Below are 23,490 nucleotides of genomic sequence, written 5' to 3' on the forward strand. Positions count from 1 at the left end.
CCACTGTTTTGTGTAGGAAACCCTGCTCTTAAAGACAAAGAAGACCAGTTTGGGCGGACACCACTTATGTACTGTGTGCTGGCCGACAGATTGGACTGTGCTGATGCTCTCCTAAAGGCAGGAGCAGATGTCAATAAAACTGACCACAGCCAGAGAACGGCCCTCCACCTCGCAGCTCAAAAGGTGAGAAGTGAGGTAACCTTGAGGAGTGAACCCACTGGGTGATATTTTGTAGTTGATTATTGAGACTATCTGACTGTCAGGTAATGAACAAATCACAAGTACATGGCTGTAAGTCTTCATGCTTTCTTTAAAAGCAGTTTTTAAAACAGAGAGTATAGCACAAATCACTAGCAGTGGCTATATTTACTTATCCAGATTCCTCAAGAAATGGAATTAATTCCCTGGCATTTATCCAAGGTTTAGCAGGAAAAAAAAAAGGAAGAACATTATATGTACATTATGACTGATGTGAATTAAAAATTTGTGTATAGAGAAAAATAAATACTAAAAGTAAATACACAAAAATGTTGATATTGGTTGTGTTTGGGTATTGGAAATACATTGAATTGTACTTTTCACTGTTTAAACATTTCTTCCTTAATGATTTGTTACTTTTATCATAAAAAAACTTCAGTCTCTTTTGAAATATATGCCTTGTATGCTTCCAGAAAGAAATTCATTTTCTGAGTGCATACTAAGGTCTTTAAAAACCTATAATTATATTGCCAGTATCAATGATTACAAATTTTTAAAGGCATTGTCAAAACATTCAGATTTTTAAGATTAAAATCATCAAAAGATATGGGAAATGGAAAGCCCCTAAGTTAAATATTTGCCTGAAAAAGATTTTCCCTTCCTTAAAATGTTGATCTATAAGATATATTTCCAAATACCTGGTGGGTTTTATTGTTGTTATTTTAGACTTCCAGGGTTTTGGAATAAAAAGCAGTCAAAATGAGTTGGATCTACCAGAAACTATTAGAGTTATTTCCCACTAAAAAATGTGGCCAGATAAGGCTGATTAATTGAGGGGTTAGAAAAACACCTTTTCATTCATTGAACACATGAAAAGAGGCTGACATTAAGATACACAACGGGATATGCTGGTTACAGGCTGTCATCTGCAAGGTCTGTCAGGTTATTTCCAAAGTTACTTCTCCTGAATTTGCTTTTTATTATAGTAATTTTTTAAAAATCTCCCCATTTTCAATCTCAAATTTAACTTCTGCCTATTTGCAACCTCTCACCTAGGCTTGTCAGCTAGTAAAATTATTCATTCAAGAGAAATAGCTCCATTTAACTTATTAAAAAACAGTTTAGATTGAGAATGGCCCTAATATTAAGAATTTGATACCCTTTAGTTTCTTCACTGTGATCCATTTAGGTATAAAGCTTACTTCAAAAATGTAGGTTGAAACTTTGAGTCATTTATAGAAAAACAGATGCACCTTGAGACCATGATGTTAAGTGAAATAAATGAGATGCAAAAAGTTAAATATCTTTATTTCTTTAATATGAAAACCCTAAAATATAAATAATTTAAAGAGCAAAATGAAAGATGATAGGAAACAGGGAGATAAACTTTGTTGAGACAGGAAAGGCATTTGGAGATGAGTGTGGGAGATGGGAAGGACAGGCAGCGAAGCTTGTGGGAAAGAGGAAGTTTAAAATTATTAAGATGCAGTATGCAGAAGGCGGGCATGGTGGCCCACCCCTGTAATCTCAGTACTCTGGAGGCCAAGATAGGAGAATCACTTCAAGGTTGACGCCAGCCTGGGCTACGAAGTGAGTGTAAGGCTAATCTGAACTGCATAGTGAGATCTTGTTTAAAAAAGACAGAAAAACACAGGACCGAGGTTTGATCCCTGGCACCACATGCTGCCCCGTCCTGGGAACACAGAGCTGGGGATGGAATCCAGGTAGTGAGTGACTCACGTCTGTAATCACTGGGGAGGCTGAAAACAGGAGGATCATTACAAGTCAGAACTGCATAGTGAGACCCTGTAACAACCAAATACATTAAAAAAAATAATAATAAAAGGACAGAAAAATAAAGATGCAAGGTGTATATACCAACTCTCCAAGATGAACATTTATCATAAAAACATTCTAATAAAAAACTAAAATTAAAAAAGAAAAGTAGATTGGAGGAATATAACAGCAAACAGATTTTGTGGGGTGGGATGAGATTTAATGATCCAACAATCTTTGGGGAGAAAACAGGACCAAAACTGTTGACAGAGGGAGTAAGTACAACCAGACATGTAGCTGTAAGTCTCTTTATAAGGTACAGTGTTTTTGGTTTTTTTTTTTGGTTTCCATTTTTTAACTCGTTATTTTAATTTTTAATTTTTTTGTTTCCATTTTGAATTTTTAAATTTTCTGGTTAAATTTTTAAATTATCATATCAAAGAAGAAACAGAATTACATATTAGAACTTACATAGTTGATTCCATAAATAACAACTTTATGTTCTTTTCAGTATTTGATATACACACTTTTACCTCCTTTCCCTGCTGTAGCTTCTTCTTACCTGCTTACGAAAAGCAGCCGTGTACTTAACGCTGTACACTAAAGCAGTACTGACTCTTTTATCACCCAGTCAAAACTGGATGTTGTGTTTGGCCTTGTGCTTCATATAAAGAACCATTATTAAGAAATCAGGGGCCAGGGGGCTGGGAAGATAGCTTATGGCATAAGTGCCTGCCTGGCAAGCACAAGGTCCAGAGTTCGATCCCTGCTACCAAAAAAAAAAAAAAAAGAAAAGAAAAAAGAAAAAAAAATCAAGAAATTGGGACTGGCCAGATAGCTCAGAGGACTAAAGTGCCTGCTTAGGCAGGCACAGGGCCCAGGGTTCAATCCCCAGCATGTGGTGCTGGCCCCAGCCCTGGGGTGCACTGAGATGTTGATTGAGACTGGACATGGTGGCATGTGCCTGTAACCCTAGCACTTGGGAGGCTGAAAACAGGAGGATCACTACAAGTCTGATCTACCCTGTAGACCCTATTCTAAATACATAAAATAAAATCTTAAAAAAAGGAAATCAGAAAAAGTAAAAGCTAGGCCAGAAAAAGACACTGAATAATTGAGAAATAATTTTCAAAAAAATAGTTTGAGGTAGTATCTCTCTGATCAGTAACACAGTCTGCTTCTGAGCAAATACCAACACAACTTCTAGAGAAAACATCTTCAATTTGAACTTCTAGGATCATACCACATTCAAAAGCCAATCTCTGTCTTAGTTACTTTCACATTAGTGGGACAAAATACCTGACATCCACAAGTTAAAGAAGAAATGCTTTATTTTGGCTCACACTTTGTAGACATTTCAGTCCACAGTCAGCTGGGCAAGTGTGGCAGAAGGAACTCAAGGCATGGCCGGCAGGAAGAAAAGAGGGATCAAGAGAGGAGGAAAGAGACAGACCCTGCCTGGCCATGCCCACACTGAGCCACCTGTTCCACTGGGCTTCACACCCAGCTGTAAAACTTTGGATGCACTCACCTCCCCAAAGCCCCACCTATGAGTGCATGAGGCTTTGGAGGGATATCTAGACATAAGCTGTAATCATCTCCAGACACATATGGATTCCTCCATAGTAAACCTAACATGAGCTTCAACTACATAAGGAGGGGCCTAGGAGATAGCTTAGTAGAATAAGCACCTGCCTGGCAAGAGCAGAGTCCTGAGTTCAATCACTGGTAACACACGCACACACACACACACATAAATAAATTAATTAAGGAAAGATCTCCTAATACATAGGAAGCCATGCAGATGAATGAGCTAGCAGAAACAGATTAAGTATGTGAAAAACATCAGATACTGGTATCATAGAGACACAATATAAATTAATCACCTGTGGAATGTCATCAGATACATAGTAAGATAACTGTTGATGGAATGTTTAAAGGTGAAAGGAAGGAATCATAAAATAAGAAACCAAGAGACTTTCATAATATGTTTCCATTCTGGGCCTGACTACTTACTTTGGATTAGCCTGCCCTCCCCAAATATCTTTAAAATCTGAGCAAAACATGTAGCTTGAAGGCAGTGGGAACAATCAGCACAAGCAGGATCAGCATGGGAAGGATCTAAGAAACTGTAGCCCTGCAGAGAAGGAACGAGTCAGAAAGAGCAATGCATTCATTCTGGCTTTTTCCTTTAAGGTACTTTTCAAATCGTAATGCAAAAGAATCCAACCACAACGGTCTTACTAGGTCAAAGAAACCGAGGAAGAGTTTGGAAATACCAGTAGAGGCTAGAAGTTAAAGGCCAGAATCACTGAGTGAGGGGAATTTCAGAAAAGTAATCCAAAACCGGAAACTGCATTCCTTATAAGTCATTAGCAGATGGCTAAAGCTTTCTTGTACATGGTGGGCCTCAAACAAACCACACAGTAAACAACAGCTGGGAAACTAAAGATTATTTTAGAATGATCCTATATTTTCTTTCACATTTATATCTTTTTTTTTTTTTTTCCATAGTTCTGCTTTTACTTCCTTTGAATGTGATGAGTGGCCTTTCTTTGGTCAGGGAATAATGAACAGTGGTCACACCATTTGCCACTCTCATCAGGTAATAGGCCTTGCCTGGCTCATGTAGCCTACTGGAGCCGGGAATGGTCTGCTTCTGCAGCAGCATAGCTCTGAGGACGAAGCTCTGGCGACTTCAGAGTTCATCCCCAGCCACATAACCATGCCATGGCCAGTGTGTGTCAGGCACCAAGTCTCTTGCATGCTTCTGCCATTGCAGCACTGGCCTGGCTCATGCAAGTGGGGGTTGTCAACTTGCCCCCCAGGTCACCCAGTGCAGGCTCTCAGAGGCCATGAGGTGGCCAGAATGTGAAGGAATGGGCCATGAGAGAGGGCTGCTGTGAGGGCTACGCACAGAGAGCGTGTTCTGGCATGGGATTGCGTCAAGGGGAAACTGGGGGGCAGACCGAAGGAATTAAAGGCAGGATACCTGCACTTCCTCATGTGCTCCACTTTCTCATTTCTGTCTTGATGCAGACATTCATGTCTTTTAATATATAACGTATTGATTTTGTGTAAGGATCCATTCTCATTGTAGAACATATAGATCATGGATTTTGCTAGTTGATAAAGTTTCAGCCATGTAGTAGCTGGTGTGTACTAGTGCCAGAATTTTTTTAATGGAAGATCATGAATACTAGGGAGCCACTTAGTAATCATGAAAATAAAATTTACATGATCAAAGTATCTTAGGGGGACTAATAAAGTAACAAATGGTACTTTGAAATAAGAAGAAAATGGAAGTACATAGAAAGCTGTTATCATGTAGGCCAATAGAGAAGTTGAATGTGATGTGTATTGTTGGTAAGTACTGATTCAGGAAGTATTTGCCTGATGTCTTCAATGGAGACCTTATATACTTGGAAAGAATATGAATAAAATCAGTCACATATTTGTTATGGGTAGGTGTTATGGGTACCAATTCCTATTAAGCTTCATTTCCTTTTGTTTAGTGAATCTTTCTCATATATTGGATATTAAATATTCTTTTCAAATGTTTATCTCTCTTAATTTGGTATCTGTGAACTCAGAAGTGTACTAGTTGTGTAATCATCAACACTCATGGATATGTGCGTATCTTCATTTATTCAATGTAGATTGAAACAACTGAAGTGTATAATACTATTATACAGGTACTATTTTTTTTAAGTTTACCTTCAATTTATTACCATTAGATCATGCCACTGTTTTGTTCAATCATACTTCTATATACTTGTACTCATCAAACCAAAGCATGTATATGTATTTTTTGTCTTGTCATGTAAAACATATTAGATAAGTTTATGAACTTTTCTATTGTTATTGTTCCACTTATTATAAAAATCTCAGCCATGAAACTATCAATGAATAAAATCATTTTTCCTTTATAATCCACTTTAAGACAATATACTAGAAATCTAAAAATAGTAACATCTAAATGTTCCTAGTATGCTATACTTTTTTGATAATAATTACCAGCAGAATATAGATTCTATGGTGTAGAAATTAGAAAAAAAGCACTATTAAACAAAACACTTCTACAAAGGTTATGTTCCAACCAATTCCTTGTCAAAGTACCCTGCCACTAAATATCTCATGCGCAATGAAATACATAGCATTTATTTCTAGTAATAGGGAAAAAAGGAATAATACCTCATTTTTAAAATTTAGAGAGTTTATTAGAGTAATATAGGTACTATTTTGGAATATAAATATGAAAGGCATGATTCTTAAAGTTGACCCATCTGTCTTACAATATATGTTCTACAAAATATTAGCCATTGTAATATATAAATACTCATTTTATTCTTGGCCTAGGAAGATCAACCATTTTCGTATTCTACTTATTATGCATTTATGGTTTTGTAATAGTATGCAATATTGTTATCCTCTGTTAAGTTTATTATTAACAAAAACCCTTTGTTGATTGCAGCCCATTTGTCTTGCATTGTGACTTGTCTCTTTTTTACTAGACTGGAGCTCCAGGCAAAAACCTTGTTTTATTTCTTTTTAGACCCTCCCCCCAACTCTAGTGTAGTATCTAACATGTCTTGGTAAAATGAATGTTATGTTACTTACGTAGAAGATCATTATTAACACAAATGCTAAAGTTTTTATTTATTAGAAATTTTCATCCAGTTTCAAAATACATATATATGGAAAAACTTACTTAACGGTTCAGCCTTGACATACTTTCCTAGAAACAAATTGCTGTTAGCCCAGGAAGTTAAAGAAATGGTACCCCTGGGAATAAAATTAATCTCAGTATACTGAACATCTGTAACTGATCTGTTTTTCATTTTGTACTCTCCATTTAACTCAAGAAAGGCAGTCGGTCATACCTTTATGTTCCTCTCACAAAAGATACTTAATTGTTGGAATGTTTTGTTCCATGTGTTCCTGAGTGTGCAGAATCTAGAAGAAAAAATAATATAAAATAGAAAGGAGACTATTTAACAAGAGGAAGTGGATGAGCAAAGAACAGCAATAGGGGGATGAATGTGATCAGAGTATGTTATATGCATCACGTGCAGATGAAAAAGCTTTTGTTTCAGGGATCCTGCTATTTCTCTGACTTTCACATATACAGTTATTTGTTAATAGGGTTTGACTTGGTGGTCAAAGAGCCTAGCTGGCAAGCTCAAGGACCTGGGTTCCATCCCCAGTACCATGTGCAGTGCTGGCTCCGGAACCCCATGCATGCTGTGGGGGCCCAAAACAGGGCATGGTAGCACATGCCTGTAATCCTAGTGCCGAAGAGGCTGAGACAGGAAGATCAGTATGAGTCTGGGCTGCATAGGGAGACCCTGTACCAAATAAATAAGATTAAAAACTTTTTTTAAAGAAAAGTAAGCAGGCACCTCCATAAGTATGAGATCGCTGAGGTAGTGTTTGGACTTCCCAGTGAATGTAAGGAGATGTGTCTGTATTGTTCGTGTTATGAACAGCAGCTCAGGAGGCCTGAAGCCTGACTACCCAGAATTTATGTAACCAATTTTGATATGTTATAGATAAATAAGCATTGAAAAGTGAACCAGAGAGCCATAGTACATTCTACCTTTAACATTTTGTAAGCCATGTTTTGAGGATAACTTCAGTTTTACCAAAAGGCTGATATATTTCAACATTTTGAAAATGTCAGTATTAATTTTCAGTTGGCAGAGGTAACTTAACCAGCTACTATTATGCTTGGTACTAAGAGATCTTTCAATAAAATTATTGCAATGCAACAAAAATATTAATAATTGTACATTTTAATCTTCCAGGAGATCTTTGGTTAGGGCTAAACTTTTAGGGCTTTTTAGAGCCCCAAAATGATTAAGGTTGTCCACTTTGAAAATGTAAAGAAACATCAGCTTGTGGCATTGTTGTGTTGTGCTTTGTACTTTTTCTCACAAAAATTTTCAATTCCTGTCTGAAAACTGGATTTCAAGTGTTGGTTTTCAGTTCCTATGCAATGCTATTTGTTTATAAAAGTGGAAAGGAGAATAGATATTTTTAAAACTTTTTGGAAAAATGTATACAATACTGTTTAGGTTCCTTATTTTACACATGCATACACACCAAACATACAAACAATCCACTACCTACTCCCCTTACTTAATATTCCTATATTTGTCCTCATTATTTGTGTACCTCTGCCATAACTTACTACCATAGTTCATCAAATTTATTTAGATGTTACCCCAAATAAAGCTGTTTGATTTTATAGCTACCTTCCTAGCACGTTTCCTACCACTTAATGAGGGTGGTATTAACTTAGTGAATACATGAATGAATCAGTGAGCCAGGAATAAAAGTGAACAGATAAATGAATAACAAAAGATATGACCTTCAAAGTGTTTCCAGTTTAACATTTATATTTTATTCCTTTTCATTTCTATCACCCCCTTACACTTTTGTAAGATTTTTTTTAATTTAATTTTTTTGAGTGTGTGTATTTTAGGGAAGGGTGTACAGGGTGTCCAGGGTCTCACTACTAGATTGGACTTGTAGTTATCTGCCTTTTTTTTTTTTTTTTTTTTTTTTTGCGAAACTGGGGATTGAACTTAGTCCCTTGCGCTTGCCAGGGAAGCGCTTATTCCACTGAGCCATCTCCCCGGCCCAATCCACCTGTTTACAACCTTGCAAGAGCTGGGATTACAGGCTTGCTCCACCATGCCCAGTCTCAATTGCGCTCTCAGCAGGGCCCAAGGGCAGGCCTGGCACAGCAGGCCCAGGATCAAACCCATGGCCCCTGCACCTGCTTGCAGGCACTTTAATCTGCTGAGCTATTTGGCTAGCCCTTTTGTAAGATTTTACAAGACTTTCAGTGAGCTAAATTTCTTAATCTATATGGTAGAATAATCTCCCTATCTGCAGAGTGGTAAATCCTTAAATTTAAATTCTTTCATTTTTTAGAAAAATATACTCTCTAGAATTATTATCAACACCATTGGCATTAGTCATAATGCTATATAGTTGCAAACATCAGATTATTCTTCAAGGATTAGTACATATCAAAGACAGGAGGGGGTCACATCAACTCCTTCTTAGTCAAGAAAACTGAGTCCTGCTTCTTACAGTCTCTTCTCTTAATAAATTAGTTGAATACCCTCTTGGGCTTTGCATATGCTTGGAATGTTCCTTGGCGTATCTTTTAGGTTTATTGAAAGTATAGAGCTAGAATAGAAAATAATGTGTAAACATTCAGGTTCCTAACAGGGGAGATAATTCTGAATATTTCTTATTTTTGCTTCAGATATTTTAAATGATATAGAATAGAGGCACTTGAAGGTTCTTGCTTATCTTCCAAAATCCCATGTATCTGTTTCTGTCTTCTTAATTTATCTTGATTTTGGTAGTTTCTATTTCTGTGCATATTTTCCTGCCATACATACACATGTCTATAAGTAACATTGTTTTGCATACTTCAAATCTTTAAATAGTACAATATTGTGTATGTCATTCCACAACTTGCTTAACTTACTATAACAGTTTTCGAAATATATTAATCTTGAAACAGATAACTCTAGTTCACTGAAGATTACATCCAAATGCCTAAAATACACATGGGAAGGTATGTAACATCATTATTAACTAGGAGAATATAAATTAAAGCCACAATGAGATAACACTTGCATGTCTACAGTCAAAAAGTCTGATGTTCAATACCAACTGGTAATAGAAATACAGAGCAACTGCATCTCATGGTACACACCTATTATCCCAGTACTGTTGGAGGCTGAGGCAGGAGAATAACATTTGAGCCTAGCCTGGACACTTTAAGGGCTTAATGAGACCTTTTTTGGAAAAAAGAAAAGGTCTAGGAATAGAGCTTAGTGCAAGGCCCCTGGGTTCAAATCTGAGTATTTCTCACCATTTTAGACTAGGGCAGTTCTAGTATGGGCAACCCAAGGAAGAGACGCAGAGCCCTGAACTGTCTTCCTGTTTCTACTCAGCTGCTCCACTTGACTTACCTTATCTGCCAGCCACCCAGCCCTTTGCTCTTGCCCATCTGTCCATCTGTGGTTTCGGTCTTAACCACTATACACTCACAGCACTTCTCAGTGAACTGTCAGCCCTCAGAACAGTCAGGCTTATGTGTGTCTACACAATAGTGACCATTTCCCAGTAACAACTTTGGTTATAGAAGTTATTTATACAGAGACCACAGTGTGTGCCTGTGCTGGAATTCCACTCATGTAGGACTTATTCTCTACAAGAAATATGCCCTACACATACAGCCTGAACTATAGCATAACCACCTTGGCTTTTTTCCCTACACTGAAAAAAAGTGTGGGGTGAGCGGCTCTGAAAATAATGGTAACTTTCAGTCACTAATTTTTAGGGGGCTGGACTGGGGAGATAGCCCAGTGGTGTAAGCACCTGCCTGGCAAGTACAAAGACCAGAGTTCAATCCCTGATACTGTATGCCATGCTGGCCCTGGAATCCTGGGCACACCATGAAACTGGGCATGGTGGCACATGCCTGCAATCCCAGCACTGGGGAGGCTGAGACAGGAGAAGCACTACAAGTCCGAGCTGCATAGTGAGACCCTGTACCAAATAAATAAATTAATTTAACTTAATATTTTTTAATTTAATTATGGGGGGGGTGTTCATTTTCCTAGTGCTGAGGATAAAACCCAGTGCCTTGAATATGCTAAACCAGTACTGTCCCACTGAGCTATACTTCCAGCCCCAGTGTTTTAATCAATAGCTAAGGTGATCCAAATAGCTATCAGCAGGTGAATGAATAAATTGTAGTCTATTCCACAATTACAAAGAGCCTACTGATTCATTCTTCTAAGTGGAATTCATAAACACATACTAACTAAAGGAAGCCAGACACTTTTTAAAAATGTATATGCTACTTACATTCATTTCATAAACAGGTAAAACTAATCTGCAGTAATTCAAATCTGAGTTTTGGTCACCCAGAGGTCAGGTAAGGGCTTAGGAGGAGCATAGGAAGAATTCAGTGGCACTGGAAATGTTCTAAATACTATTGATCTGTGTGGTAACAACATAAAAGTGTATCAATCTGTATTTCTAAGATTTGTTTACTTTACATGTTCTACCTTATAAGTTATTTAAAATGTTAAAGTGTCCAGAACCTGATAAACATTATTTACAGGTAGGGTAAGGGATGATAGACTCAAGATTGGTTCCTGGTCGAGGCTCACAAGACCTCAGGTCACGTTTCCCCAGTGGACAGGGAAGCTCTGTCCAGGTGATCGGTCACCCAGAGGTTCTCCAGCTTGGCCATGTATTAGGATCACCTAGAATTCTAGTTAAGACACACATTTGTAGGCCTGCTTCTAGGTTTTTAGTGCAGTTTGGATGGCTTGGGACCAGAGAATTTCCCTATTGAATAAATTCCCTGTTGACAGTGATGCTACTCTGGGTATCCTTTGAGAATCACTGCTGTACTTTTTTTATGTTCACCATTTGTGTTTTATTTTATTAAATTTATGGGTACATTGTGGATATATAATGATCATATTCATCATAGGGAATTTGTATCTGTATATGATATATCTTGATTTGTCTTTTTTCCCCAACCTCCTTCTTTCTCTTCCCCTTATTTACAAAGCTTTGTTTGCATTTTATTCTTTTACCTTTTTTTTTCCTTTCCCCTTCTTCCCTCCCTAGTTCCCCTTTCTTTTGAACAATTGCTTCCTGTTTCATAGTACCTCTTATATACTTTGGTCCTTATTTACACTTTTGGTATTTCATAATAGAGAAAAAATGTGAATTTACACATGTGTGTATGATTTATTTCACTTATAAGTGTGGTGTCAAGATGTATCCAATTAGCTAGAAATGTCTCAAGTTTATTCTTTATGATTTAGTAGTACTTCATTATTTTTTAAAAAACATAATTTTTAGCCATTTCTCTAAGCACTAAATAAAAATCAAAGTGGATCAAAGATCTAAATATTAAAACAGAAACACTAAATCTACTGGAAGAGAGAATAGGTAGAACTCTTGAAGTCATCAGTGTAGGTGAAGAGTTCATGAACAAAACCCTGATCCTATGAGAAATAACAATTAACAACTGGGATCTGATCCTATTAGAAACCTTTTGCATGGCAAACAAAATTACCAATAGAGTGAAAAGAGAACCCATCGAGTAGGAAAAAAATTATAGCCTGTTGTACGTCAGACATAGGACTAATATGTAGAACATATAAAGAAAAAAAAAAGACCCTCCAAATTTAAAGACCCACTTCAAAAATTGGAACCTGAGATAAATACACACTCTCAAAGGAAAAAATACACTGTTCACCTGTAGAGGTTTTTTTTTCATTTTCAATGTTTTTGGCTTTTTATCCTGTAGATACCTAATCTTACACTAATGACTCTTTTGATTGGTAATCCTACTTTTTGATGACATTATTTGCAGAGGTAAGATATATTAACCAAAGAAAATTTTTGAAAGGAAATTCTTTGTTCAGTTGTGAACAAGTTGAATTTTAGAGCCCCCTGGGATATCTAGATAATAATTACCAACAGAGTGAATTCCAGGTTAGAATTATCAGTACATAAAAATCCATAGTGATGGATGAAGTACTGAAGTGTTGTGTATAGATAAAAGCAGAATGAGAAGTAGAAACACCAACATTCAAGTCTTATTTAAGGAAAATAAACTTTCAGAAGAGAACTAGGTCAGAGTGGTGGTGTGGTACCAAAAGGACAAATTTCTTGCAGATAAGGACCCATTTCTATTTCATATTTTTTATTTTGCTAGGATTTGAAGTATTCCTCAGCAAATACTGAATTAATGATTAGCCATAGATATAGTAAAGCTTGAAAAGTTTCCATTGGATTTTTTTTTTTTAATGTATTTGATGCAGGGTCTCACTACAGGGCCAGCGCGGCATGTAGTGCTAGGGATCGAACCCCAGTCTCTGTTCTTGCCTAAGCAGGTGCTTAGTCCACTGAGCTATGTTGCCGGCCTTTCCATTGGATTTTTTCATTAAAAAGTGATCTTAGTAAAAACAATGGTATTAGCAGATCCAGATGGTATACATTATTGTTGAAAAACCAAGAAATAAGGATGCTGAGACAGTTAATGGTATTACTCTTTCAAAATGAGAGTACATAATAGATTGAGGAGGTTATTGATAAGGAAAAGTTTTAAGATGAGGTATTGTGGAAATTTTTAATAAATAATAATGTGATAAACCTCAACCTAATCACCAAGCTTTAACAGTTATTAATTCATAATCTTGTTTCATCTGTATACTCTGAACTATTTTAAAGCAATCAAAGACACCTATAAACTTTTCAGTGTATACCTAAAAAGAAATATATTCCTACAATAGAATTCTAAGAAAAAACCAACAACTCCTTGATATCATTTAGTAGCTAATCAGTGCTCACATTGTCCAACTTTTAAAAAATTGATTTATTTGAATCAGGACCTAAAAAGGTCCACACGTTGCATTTGACTGGTAAATCTTTTGTCTTTGGCAGTCCTGGAGTTACATGAGACACATCTGAACATGTTTAAATGTTGAGGCAAAGGAGGCACCAATAGTTTGAAAGGAAGATGAACCAAAAAAACCCAAAGTGAAGTTGGGAAGGGTAGACAGTTTGTTTACTTAATGAGTATGATCTGAATTTATTGTGGACAGTTATAAAATATAAAAACCAGAAAGGTTCTTGAAAATTATTTTCATTGTACAAATGGGAAAAATAAGCAGCTCTAGATTTTATTTTTTGAAGACCTGTAGAGGGAGACGTTTTGGCTCAAAAGCAGGAAAGGAAAAAATAGCAAAGTTTATCCTCTGTTAAGCCAGGCTTGTCTACAGCCATGTCACCCTGAATGCACCTGATCTCATCTGTTAAGCCAGGCTTTGTTGAAAATGATGACAGAAACTTAAGGATGTTAGGGGGCCACTACTGCTCTTGGCATCTCCTGGACCAGACTTCCTTGGCTGCATTAAACCCTCCATTTAGAGAAGCAGAGGAAGTGAGAAAGGTAGTGCTGGATAATAGCTTGACTTTCTACTGTATAAGAAAGATTTATTAATTTCTGGTTTTCTAAAGAGTCAGTCTAGCATAATGAAATAGAAATTCAATATGAAGTTGTAAGACCGATATTCTCTTCCTAATTTAAGGACATCTAGTATCAAGAGATTCACTTACTAGCCTGTTGCTTTAGGAGAGTAGTTTAACCCTCTAGGCCTCTACAAAATGAAAATCATATTGCTAATTTACCTGCCTCATAGAATTGTGAATATTTTTTAAGTAAAACACAGGTTTAATGTGTGTGCCAAAGACTGTGGAAGGCAGGCAAGGTATGCATAGTGCTTACGAAGGCATATGACTATAATACCTTATCCAAACAAGAAATGTCATCTGTTTTGAAAATATAGGTACTTTTTCCAAATTGTATTAATAAGTGATACGATTAATAAAATAGATTTCATTTAAACTTATCACTGAATTGTCATATATTTTCAGTCAACCAACACAAATACTAAAAATAAGCAGTAATATTCATTAAAGCCATGGGAGTTTTATGTGTTTCTTTTACCTTGTTTTAACTTTAAAAAGAATTTAAAAGGCTAGTAGCCATGCTAATACACAGTTATAGCCAGGCATGGTGGTGCATACCTGCAGTTCCAGCACTTGGGAGACTGAGGTCAGCCTGGACCACACAGCAAAAACCTGGCTCAAAAAACCAAAACACAGTGACAGAAAAAGGGCTGGGAATATAACTCAATGGCACAGTGTCTGCCTGGCAACAGTGAGGTCTTGAGTTTGATTTTAGTACCAAAAAAATAAAGGGGGGGTGATATATAGATATTTCTTACTGTCTTTATAACCAGGAATAACAACTCAGTTCTACTCACCTAGCAACTTTAACCTTCTTTACTAGCAAAGTATTTTTAAATATGCATACCTTCATATCTTAGTTGCTTTTCTCATTGCTGAGACAGATACGCAACACCCAGCGTTAATGAAGGGAAGATGTATTACAGCTCATAGTTTGTGGACATTAGCTGGCTCCAAGGCAGGGGTGGTGTGGTCAAAGACAGTGTGCAGGAGGTAGTGAAGCAGCAGCAAGTGACAAGCAATGACACTAGCAGCCTTTTATCCTTTATGCCCTATCCAGACTCCCGGCCCATAGGCGGGTCCTCACCCAGCTGTAGGCTAGTTGACTCTCACCCAGGGTGGAGCACCCTTAATTCTAGCAGCACACCAGAAATCAATCACATCTTCATCCCAGCCTCACACACTGTAGATCCAGCCTCCTCAGAAAAGCCCCACCTATGATTGCAATAGACTTTGAAGGAGGCATCTTGATACAAGCCATAACATTTCTTAAACATTTAACCTTCAGAACAATTTCTTAATTTTTTTCTTTGACTTAAAATATTAGATTTGAGTTTAAAAAAATTGTTATGTTCTTTAGTTACTAATGTTCCTGTACCTGACTTTTATCCTTTCTGGATCTATCATTTACCTAAGCAAATCATTTTTAAATCCAAAGAGACACACATGGTATTTGAGCCTAGTTAGATAGTTTGGATAGAGAGGTACTAATCCTGAAAATTTACTGACTTTGTATTTTGTTTGAATTCTTTTTTATTGATTTTTTTCTTTGTCTACACATTATACAAATCAACATGGCACTTAATTGGAGCTTTTGTGTTGTTTTGTTGATGTACAATGTGATTTAACTTACCTGGGCATATACTCTCCTCGATTCTTATATATACTCCTTGTTTCTCCTATCATTCATTTATTAAGCAACTAGTTACTCTTTGCATTTTCTCTTGGCTTCAATATTACTACAGTAACTTATTTTTCTCCTGCTCTGAGAGCCCATTTTTCCCTTACTGTCTCTTCTTTAACTCTCAGAAGCTCTAATCCAAGATAAAAATCTCTCTTCATACTTGACCCTCGTGAAGTCTTAACCTGCTTCTACAATTTTCATTTATTTTCTCTCATATTTTTGTTTCCAGACCTAAATCTTTCCCCTAATTCCAGACTTTATTTCCAGCTATCTCCTAGAAATCTCTAACTGGATATCTTTTCAAGATCTCAATTTCAGTATAACTGAAGCACATATTTTTTTGTTGTTCATGACCAGTCCCTATATCTGAGTTTTAAAAATAGTTCATTGAGGTGAAATGTACTTCTGAATTCACCATTTGGAAGTCAGAACTCATAAGGTTGTATAATTGCTACCTCTACTAGTTCCAAAGCACTTCCGTAAAATCTCCTAAGTATTAAGCATTTATCTGTATGTCCTACTCACCCCACCCCTTGGCAGCCACCAATATGCATTCTGTCTCTATGAATATGTGTATTATTAATATTTCTTTTAAGTGTTATCATGTAATACATGACCTTTTATGTCTGGCATCTTTCACTTAGTATAATGTTCATCCAGGTTGTCATATGTATCAATACTTCATTCTTTTTTATGGATGAATATTTTCCATTGTATATCTATGTATCAATATTTGTTTATCTATTTATCTGAGACATTGGGGCTCTTTCCACCTTTAGGCTATTGAAATAGTTCTACATACAGATGCAAGTGTATGTAACTTATTTGAGTACCTGCTTTCAATTCCCCCATCTGATTGCCCTATATCAATTTATGGTATTGTATTCTCTTAGTCATCTAGATTTAAAGCCTGCAAGGCATATGGTAGTTGCTAAAATATATATATAGGTTTATGTTAAATAATGTGTAGAATGAGTTAACCTTCACTTTTTCTTTCTTTCTAGTCACTTGTTGCCTATGACTACAATTCAGTCTCTGCCACAGGTTGTGTAACTTTAAGCAGGACATAATCTCTGTGTTCCTAGCTGTTTTACCCATAAAATGAATTTCTTCAACTACAGACATAAACAAAGTCAAAAGACAACCTGGGGCCTGAGTGTGCTTCTCAGTGGGAGAGCAGGTGCTTGGTTAGCATGCACTCTACCCTGGATTCAGTACACATGCACACACAAAAAATAAAACAACCTTGGTAGAGGTAGTTTAACTTAAAGCAAACTAAGTGTAAATTGCATCTTGGAATTGAAAAGAAAGAAGGGCATTCTGAGAGGAAAATCAGGTTTTTTGGGGTTTTTTTTTTGTGGAACCGGGGATTGAACTCAGACCCTTATGCTTGCCAGGGAAGCACTTATTCCACTGAGCCATCTCCCCAGCCCCCAAGGAAAATCAAAAGAATTTACATTAGAAGAAACTCAACTCCAGGCATGTAAAAATATTTTCAAACAATTTATTAAAAAATATAAATTGAAATTAATTATGTTAGGCCCTTTTTCCTACTTGTCATTTTATTGTATGTGACCATGGATAAATATGCACCTTAATATATTACTGTTGGGATAGCTGTCTAAATTGTAAATGCATATGACTTTATCCTACCAACCCCATCTGTGATTATCCTAATGACAGACCTGCACAAATAAGAAATGATATATCTAGGAAGTTATATGACAACAATGTTTAGAAAAATAAGGTTGGAAACAACCTAAATACTCCTCAATAGGAATCTATGTTTTTATAAGTAATTTATTTATACAAAGGAATACTGTGGAGCAGGAAGAATAATGATAAGATTGTCTAGCTATTAAAATGAAAATGTCTCTAAAATGTTAAGTAAGTTAAGAGATGTGTATAAAATAATTAGCAGAGGGCTGGGAATATATCTCAGAAGCAGAGTATTTACCTAGGATGCATGAGAGCCTGGGTTCAGTTCCTAGCTTCAAATACACACAAATACATATGCAAATACATGTAAATTGCAAAGAAGAAAACATACTTTTGAAAATTCATCAAGGCTAGGCATTGTGGTACACACAGGTAATCCCAGCACTTGGGAGGCTGAACATCACTGAATTCAAGGCCAGCCTAAACTACATAACAAGACCTTGTGTCAAAAAACCAATAAATAAATAACATCAAAAATGTTCAGTAGTTCTTAGAAAAGTTTGAATTTTCAAGTTTGGGTAGACCCAAACTTGGGTAGACCCAAACTTACTGTGGCTTTCTCTCAAAATGATGTCTCTAAAATCATGTTCTTCCTCCCTTTGAGAAGTTAATCTTGCTTGTCTAGCTCTTGCCTTTTCTTTTTTTTTTTCTATTTTTTCTTTTTATTTTTTTTCTGACACCAGTTATTTTTATTTTAAAGAAAAAAATAAAAACAATGGTACAAAATCTCAAAACAAGATTTTAGGAGAGTAAAAATGGTTAGTACATTGTGTATTGTTACTGCCAAAGTAGTTTCTCATATTACACGATATAGTCTTGCCCTTTCTTGAGTTTGACATTTTATGAAAAAAAAAATGGTATGACCTGTATAAACATATCTATATTCTTTACAGCTGAGTTCTATGAAGTCACGATTTGTCAAATGTTGACACTTTAAAAAAGGTAGTAATGATTGCATTATGCATGGAGATGCCACCAATATAAAATAAACAACTGCATTAAAACCGAAAAAAAGAATGGTTAAGTATATAAATGCTTTCTAAAGACATGTAAGAAGCTAATACAAATGCCTACTTATGTATGACAAGGATAAAAGAATAAATGGAGCAGATAGCAGGAGTAGCAAAATGTTTATGGTTTACCTTTTTATTTTACTCTCACCTTTGAATGATGCAAATATGTTTTGTGCAAAAATTTAAAGTAAAAAGAAATTATTGGGGCTGGTGAGATGGCTCAGTGGTCTAAAGCACCTACTTAGAACAAGCTTCGCAAAGCACAGGGACTGCAGTTCAATCCCCCAGCACCACATGCCAGCCAGCCCCGCCCCCTGGTGGGCTGAGCTGGCTACACACACAAAAATAAATAAATAAATAAATAAATAAAATTAAAAAAAAAAGAAATTATTAATTAGGGTAGGAATAAATGTTTAAAACAAAGTATTTTTGAGCAACATTAGAAAATGGCAGAAGATTCCAAGAGAAAAAGATACATTTGGGGATAACTGTAAGCTTACAAAGGACATAATACCATAGGGACAAATAGCAAACAAACTACTTCAGTGCAAAGAAAAATAATTAAATTGTGCAACAACATTTAAACAGATGAAGCAGAAGTAAAATATTAACATAAAATAAAAGTGGTACAAGAATATGGTTTTCTTGTAGCATGTAAAGGCAGAAAAACTGCAAAAATATTTTAAGGGGCTGGGGAGATGACTCCATAGAATAAGCATTTGCCTGGCAAGCGCAAGGGCCTGAGTTCAATCCCTGGTTCCACCAAAAAAAAAAATAATAATAATAATAATTAATAAATATTTTAAGTGCAGGATAGATATTATAAATAACTGCCTTCATTTGGTTGGTTGGTTTTTAGTGGTACTGGGGGTTAAACCCTGGTCCTTTGCACTGAAATTATTATTATTATTATTATCATTATCATTACTACTACTACTACTACTACTACTACTACTACTACTACTACTGAGACAGACTCTGTAAGTTGCCCAGGCTAGGATATAATGTGAGATTCTCCTGCCTAGTGCTGACCTCCATGTTTTATACACCACTACTTGCCAATCAGCCTTTCTATATCACCATTGTGTGTCCATCCTTCCTGTGTGAAGAAAAGTTAGTTGATGACTTATATGAATAACATATACATGAAAGTATATATATGTTAGACCTGAGATCAGACTCTTACTTAAATGAAGTAGAGTTATTAATGTGAGTTTTATCTCAGCATAATAACTTTCATCTATTAAATATTGTTTTCTATCAAAGTTTCTTGTTATATAAGTGAAATATATCTGTTGTAGCAAAAAAAAAAAAAAAAGCTTTTTCATTCTGTGCCAAGACTCATAGTTGGCAGTTTACCGAATATGATCTAACCCTGGCTAGGGTTTTACTACCTATTTCCAAGCAGAAAGAAAGTTCTAAAGAGTCAGTCTCATTAATTTCAATTTCTGGGGTTCCCAGACTAGTATCGTTTGTCCTCTTCCACATACTTAGAAATTATTTATCAACCTGTCCTCCCAGTTTCCAATTTAAAAACTTTTCAGATATTTAGGATCTTATTTTCAAATTAGTGTGTCAATCAAAACCAGAGTTCTGTTGTTAAACAAATCTAAGAATAAAAATAAAAACCTATCTGTTAACACTTTGATTATGGTTCATGCAGTACTTGCATAGATAAGATTTATAGTCACAGAAACATGTCAGCATATCTTGACTGAAATCATTAGTTTGAATTTTTCTTCTGCCTTATTATTTAAAAAGAAACATTTGTTTCATTTCAGAATGGCTTCACAGTAGTTGGAAAAGGTGTGTGTTAGCTATTTTCTATATAAGTAAGCTAAAGTATAGTTTGGTCAAGTTCTCTGAGGCTTGTCATTTGCAGTCATGGATTTTCTTCTTCTTCTAATCCCCTACTCAGTGCTCCTGCTGCATTGAAAAAAAAAAAAAAAAAAAAAAACCTAAAACTTCATATTGTCCTGAAGCTGTCTTTCTCAGAGTTGTTATTCTCTTGGACAAGAGAATCCATCCAGTTTTCCCATTAAATCTTTAAAGAAGTACCTAACAATTTCTTTCTCAGAAACAAGTCTTAGGATTTGAATTCAAAGCTTCTTCTTTCAGGAGCCGGGGAGATGGCTCACTGGAATAAGCGCGTCCCTGGCAAGTGCAAGGGCCTGAGTTTAATCCCCAGTTCCACCAAAAAAAAAAAAAAAAAAAGCTTCTTCTTTCTTTCATTTGAGTGTTTGTTTTCTTTATCTTATTATATTTCTGAAACACTATACAACAGATGGGACAATTATATTTTAAAATCTGATTGCTTTTAGAATTTTGTTTTAAAATAATCATGTTTCCTACAACCACACTCATTTTCTAATCATCTTTATCTCTTCACTAACCCCACTTTTACCAAGTCATGAAAATGCAAGTATCTGCTTTCCATGAATAGATTCTGATATCCCTACAGGCCTACATTCCCATGGAAACCAAAAGAAAACAAAAAAAAAAACTAAAAGGAAAAGAATGAGTATATATTGAATTTCTCTGAAACCTACAGCTTGTTTTTCATTAGACTCATGCTGATTTCTTTTAAACTCTGGGCACAGAGCCAGCGAATATGTTTATGGCTGATAAAAAGGAACTTCAGATCCATTTACTTTCATTTAACCTTTTTAAAATTAATTTTGTATGTAACATCAATTCCAAAGAAAATATGAACACTAATTTTCTAATTATCATCTTATGTCATAGGACCATAATTGTTCATGTGATTTTCTTTTCTTGTTTTTCTCCTATATACATTTTACTGTTCAAGAAAAAAAGATACAATTAGGTAGGCTTGGGGCTGATGTGATATCAGTCTAAAGCTCTTGCTTAGGCAAGCTTAGGCAAAGCACAGGGACCGCAATTCAATCCCTGGCACCACATGCCGTGCCAGCCCCGCCCCCAGGGTGGGCTAAGCCAACCACGCACGCACACACACACACACACACACACACACAAAAAAAAAAAATTAGGTGGACTTATTCTTAGAGTGTGGATATTGTCCATTCCTGGGTATAACATTTTCCCTGTGACCAATCACAAGACTCTGTGTTTCCTTTCGCTGTTAAGTGTTTGCAAGGTCCCACTGATCATTTACAGATGTTTTCACATATGACCAAAATGCCAAAGTAAGGGAGATCAAGAGAGCCAGTGAGAGTTTGGGTGAGGAGAACAAGTTATAATTTAATTGATTGTTGATTGAAATGGTGGGAATTAAGCCCCAGGCCTTACACATACTTAACAAACAAAACTGAGCTATACTTGACGTCCAGGTTTTAACTTCAAATAAGGCAAATAGTCTTTACTGCTATGTACCTGTAACAAGACTTGAAGAGGGTAGGAAAGTTAGCCACGTGCACATCTGAGGTAAAAGTATTTGTTCTAGTCAGAATGAATGTCAAGGGGAATCAATCTTGGGCTATTTAAGGAATAGCAAAAAAAAAAACCACTTATAATGAATGAGCACAAGAGTAGGAAATATAGGAGGAGAAAAAATATAGTGATTAGATTCTGTAGGGCCTGGTATGACATTGTCAAGAATGTTTTTACTCTGGTAACATCCCATCTTCCTTCTTTCCTTCCTTCCTTTATTTATTTCTTTATTTTTGCGGTACCAGGAATCAGACTCAGGACCTTGTGTTTGCCAGGCAGGCACTTAAGCCACAGATATATATATATAATATGCTTCCAAGTCTCCTGCCCAACCTGACCCCTGCCATTAGATATACATGCATTTGTCTAAATCCCCTTGAAAATATATTACCTACCACAGAATGTAGTGCCAGCCCATGACTATATGACTGTTGCCATTGACTTTTTGGCAGCCAAAATCAGTTGATTCATGTTGACAGTATTTCACATAGCTCTCTAATTCTGCTTTATCTTAATATTACTGGTTACACTACATCCTCTATTTGTGGGCTTTGGTACCAAACTGCAATATCTTACTGTATTCATATTTTTAAGTTTCCCAGACTTACTTAGGTGAAGTTGACTATTCCCTTCTTTCTTCCTCCAGTATTTTGTGTACTGAGTCACTTTCATGTCACTTAGCACTGGTTTACACATTTGCTTTCTCTACAGATGGTGAGCATCTTGATATAGAAGAGTGGCTTAGTCATTTTTATTGTTTCCAACACAGAGTACTTAAAATCAGCGCTTGGTGGATTGAATTGGGTTCATCATGTAACCTCTCAAGATCCTCTTGGGGGGCCTGGCGTTAGCTCAGTTGTTTAAGTGGCTGCTTCCACAAAGCTGTCAGCCTCAGGTTGCTGTAGTTCGATCCCCACAATACTCCAGCCAGCCAAATCACCCCTGAGGGCATTTGGAGAAAAAAAAAAAAAAAAAAAAAAACCTTAGGCCGGGGAAATGGCTCAGTAGAATAAGCGCTTGTCTGGCAAGCACAAGGGCTTGAGTTCAATCCCCGGTTCCACCAAAAAAAAAAAAAAAAAAAAAAAGATCCTCTTGGATCTTGAGTCCACCATTCAGTATACTTGTCATTTTCCTGGCTGAGTCACCAGAATTCTCATCCTAATCAATGATACCAAAATAATCTTGGTAAAAGGAAGCTTAGTCACAAGTGCACAGCTTCACTAAGTTAAAAAAAGAAAAAAAAGTTGTTCTCATTTTGCTATACTTGTCTAAACTGTGTCATCAGTGATAATGAGATTTCTAAAAAGTTTGTGTAATGTCTAAGAATCTACTTGTTTGCTCTTCCAATTCTGATGAGTATGTAATCCATTTATTTGTTCAGTAAATATTATTAGTATACAATATATAATGGGCATTGCACCATACATATCAGAGTATTTTAAATTCAATCTGTGTCTACTTACTTGAAGTTCTTCAGAATTCAGATTCATAAGTTTAACAGTTTATAAACTATAAACTACTCTGTAACCACTAATAAAATAATACATCTGGATAATGGCCATCAATAAATGCTAAAACCATCAGAAAGAAAGACTA

At 36.0% G+C, this 23,490-nt stretch overlaps 1 protein-coding gene across 1 annotated transcript in view; it reads left to right on the plus strand.

Moving 5' to 3' along the window:
• Invs (inversin) overlaps positions 1–23,490 on the plus strand; it is a 192,682-nt gene that overhangs the window by 49,593 nt on the left and 119,599 nt on the right. The window contains exon 3 of the mRNA XM_023705477.1: positions 17–183. Within this exon, the coding sequence (XP_023561245.1) occupies positions 17–183 (167 nt within the window). The remainder of the gene's footprint in view (positions 1–16; positions 184–23,490) is intronic.

Source organism: Octodon degus, unplaced genomic scaffold (assembly GCF_000260255.1).
Source record: "Octodon degus isolate 3935 unplaced genomic scaffold, OctDeg1.0 scaffold00221, whole genome shotgun sequence".
Lineage (NCBI taxonomy): Eukaryota > Metazoa > Chordata > Mammalia > Rodentia > Octodontidae > Octodon > Octodon degus.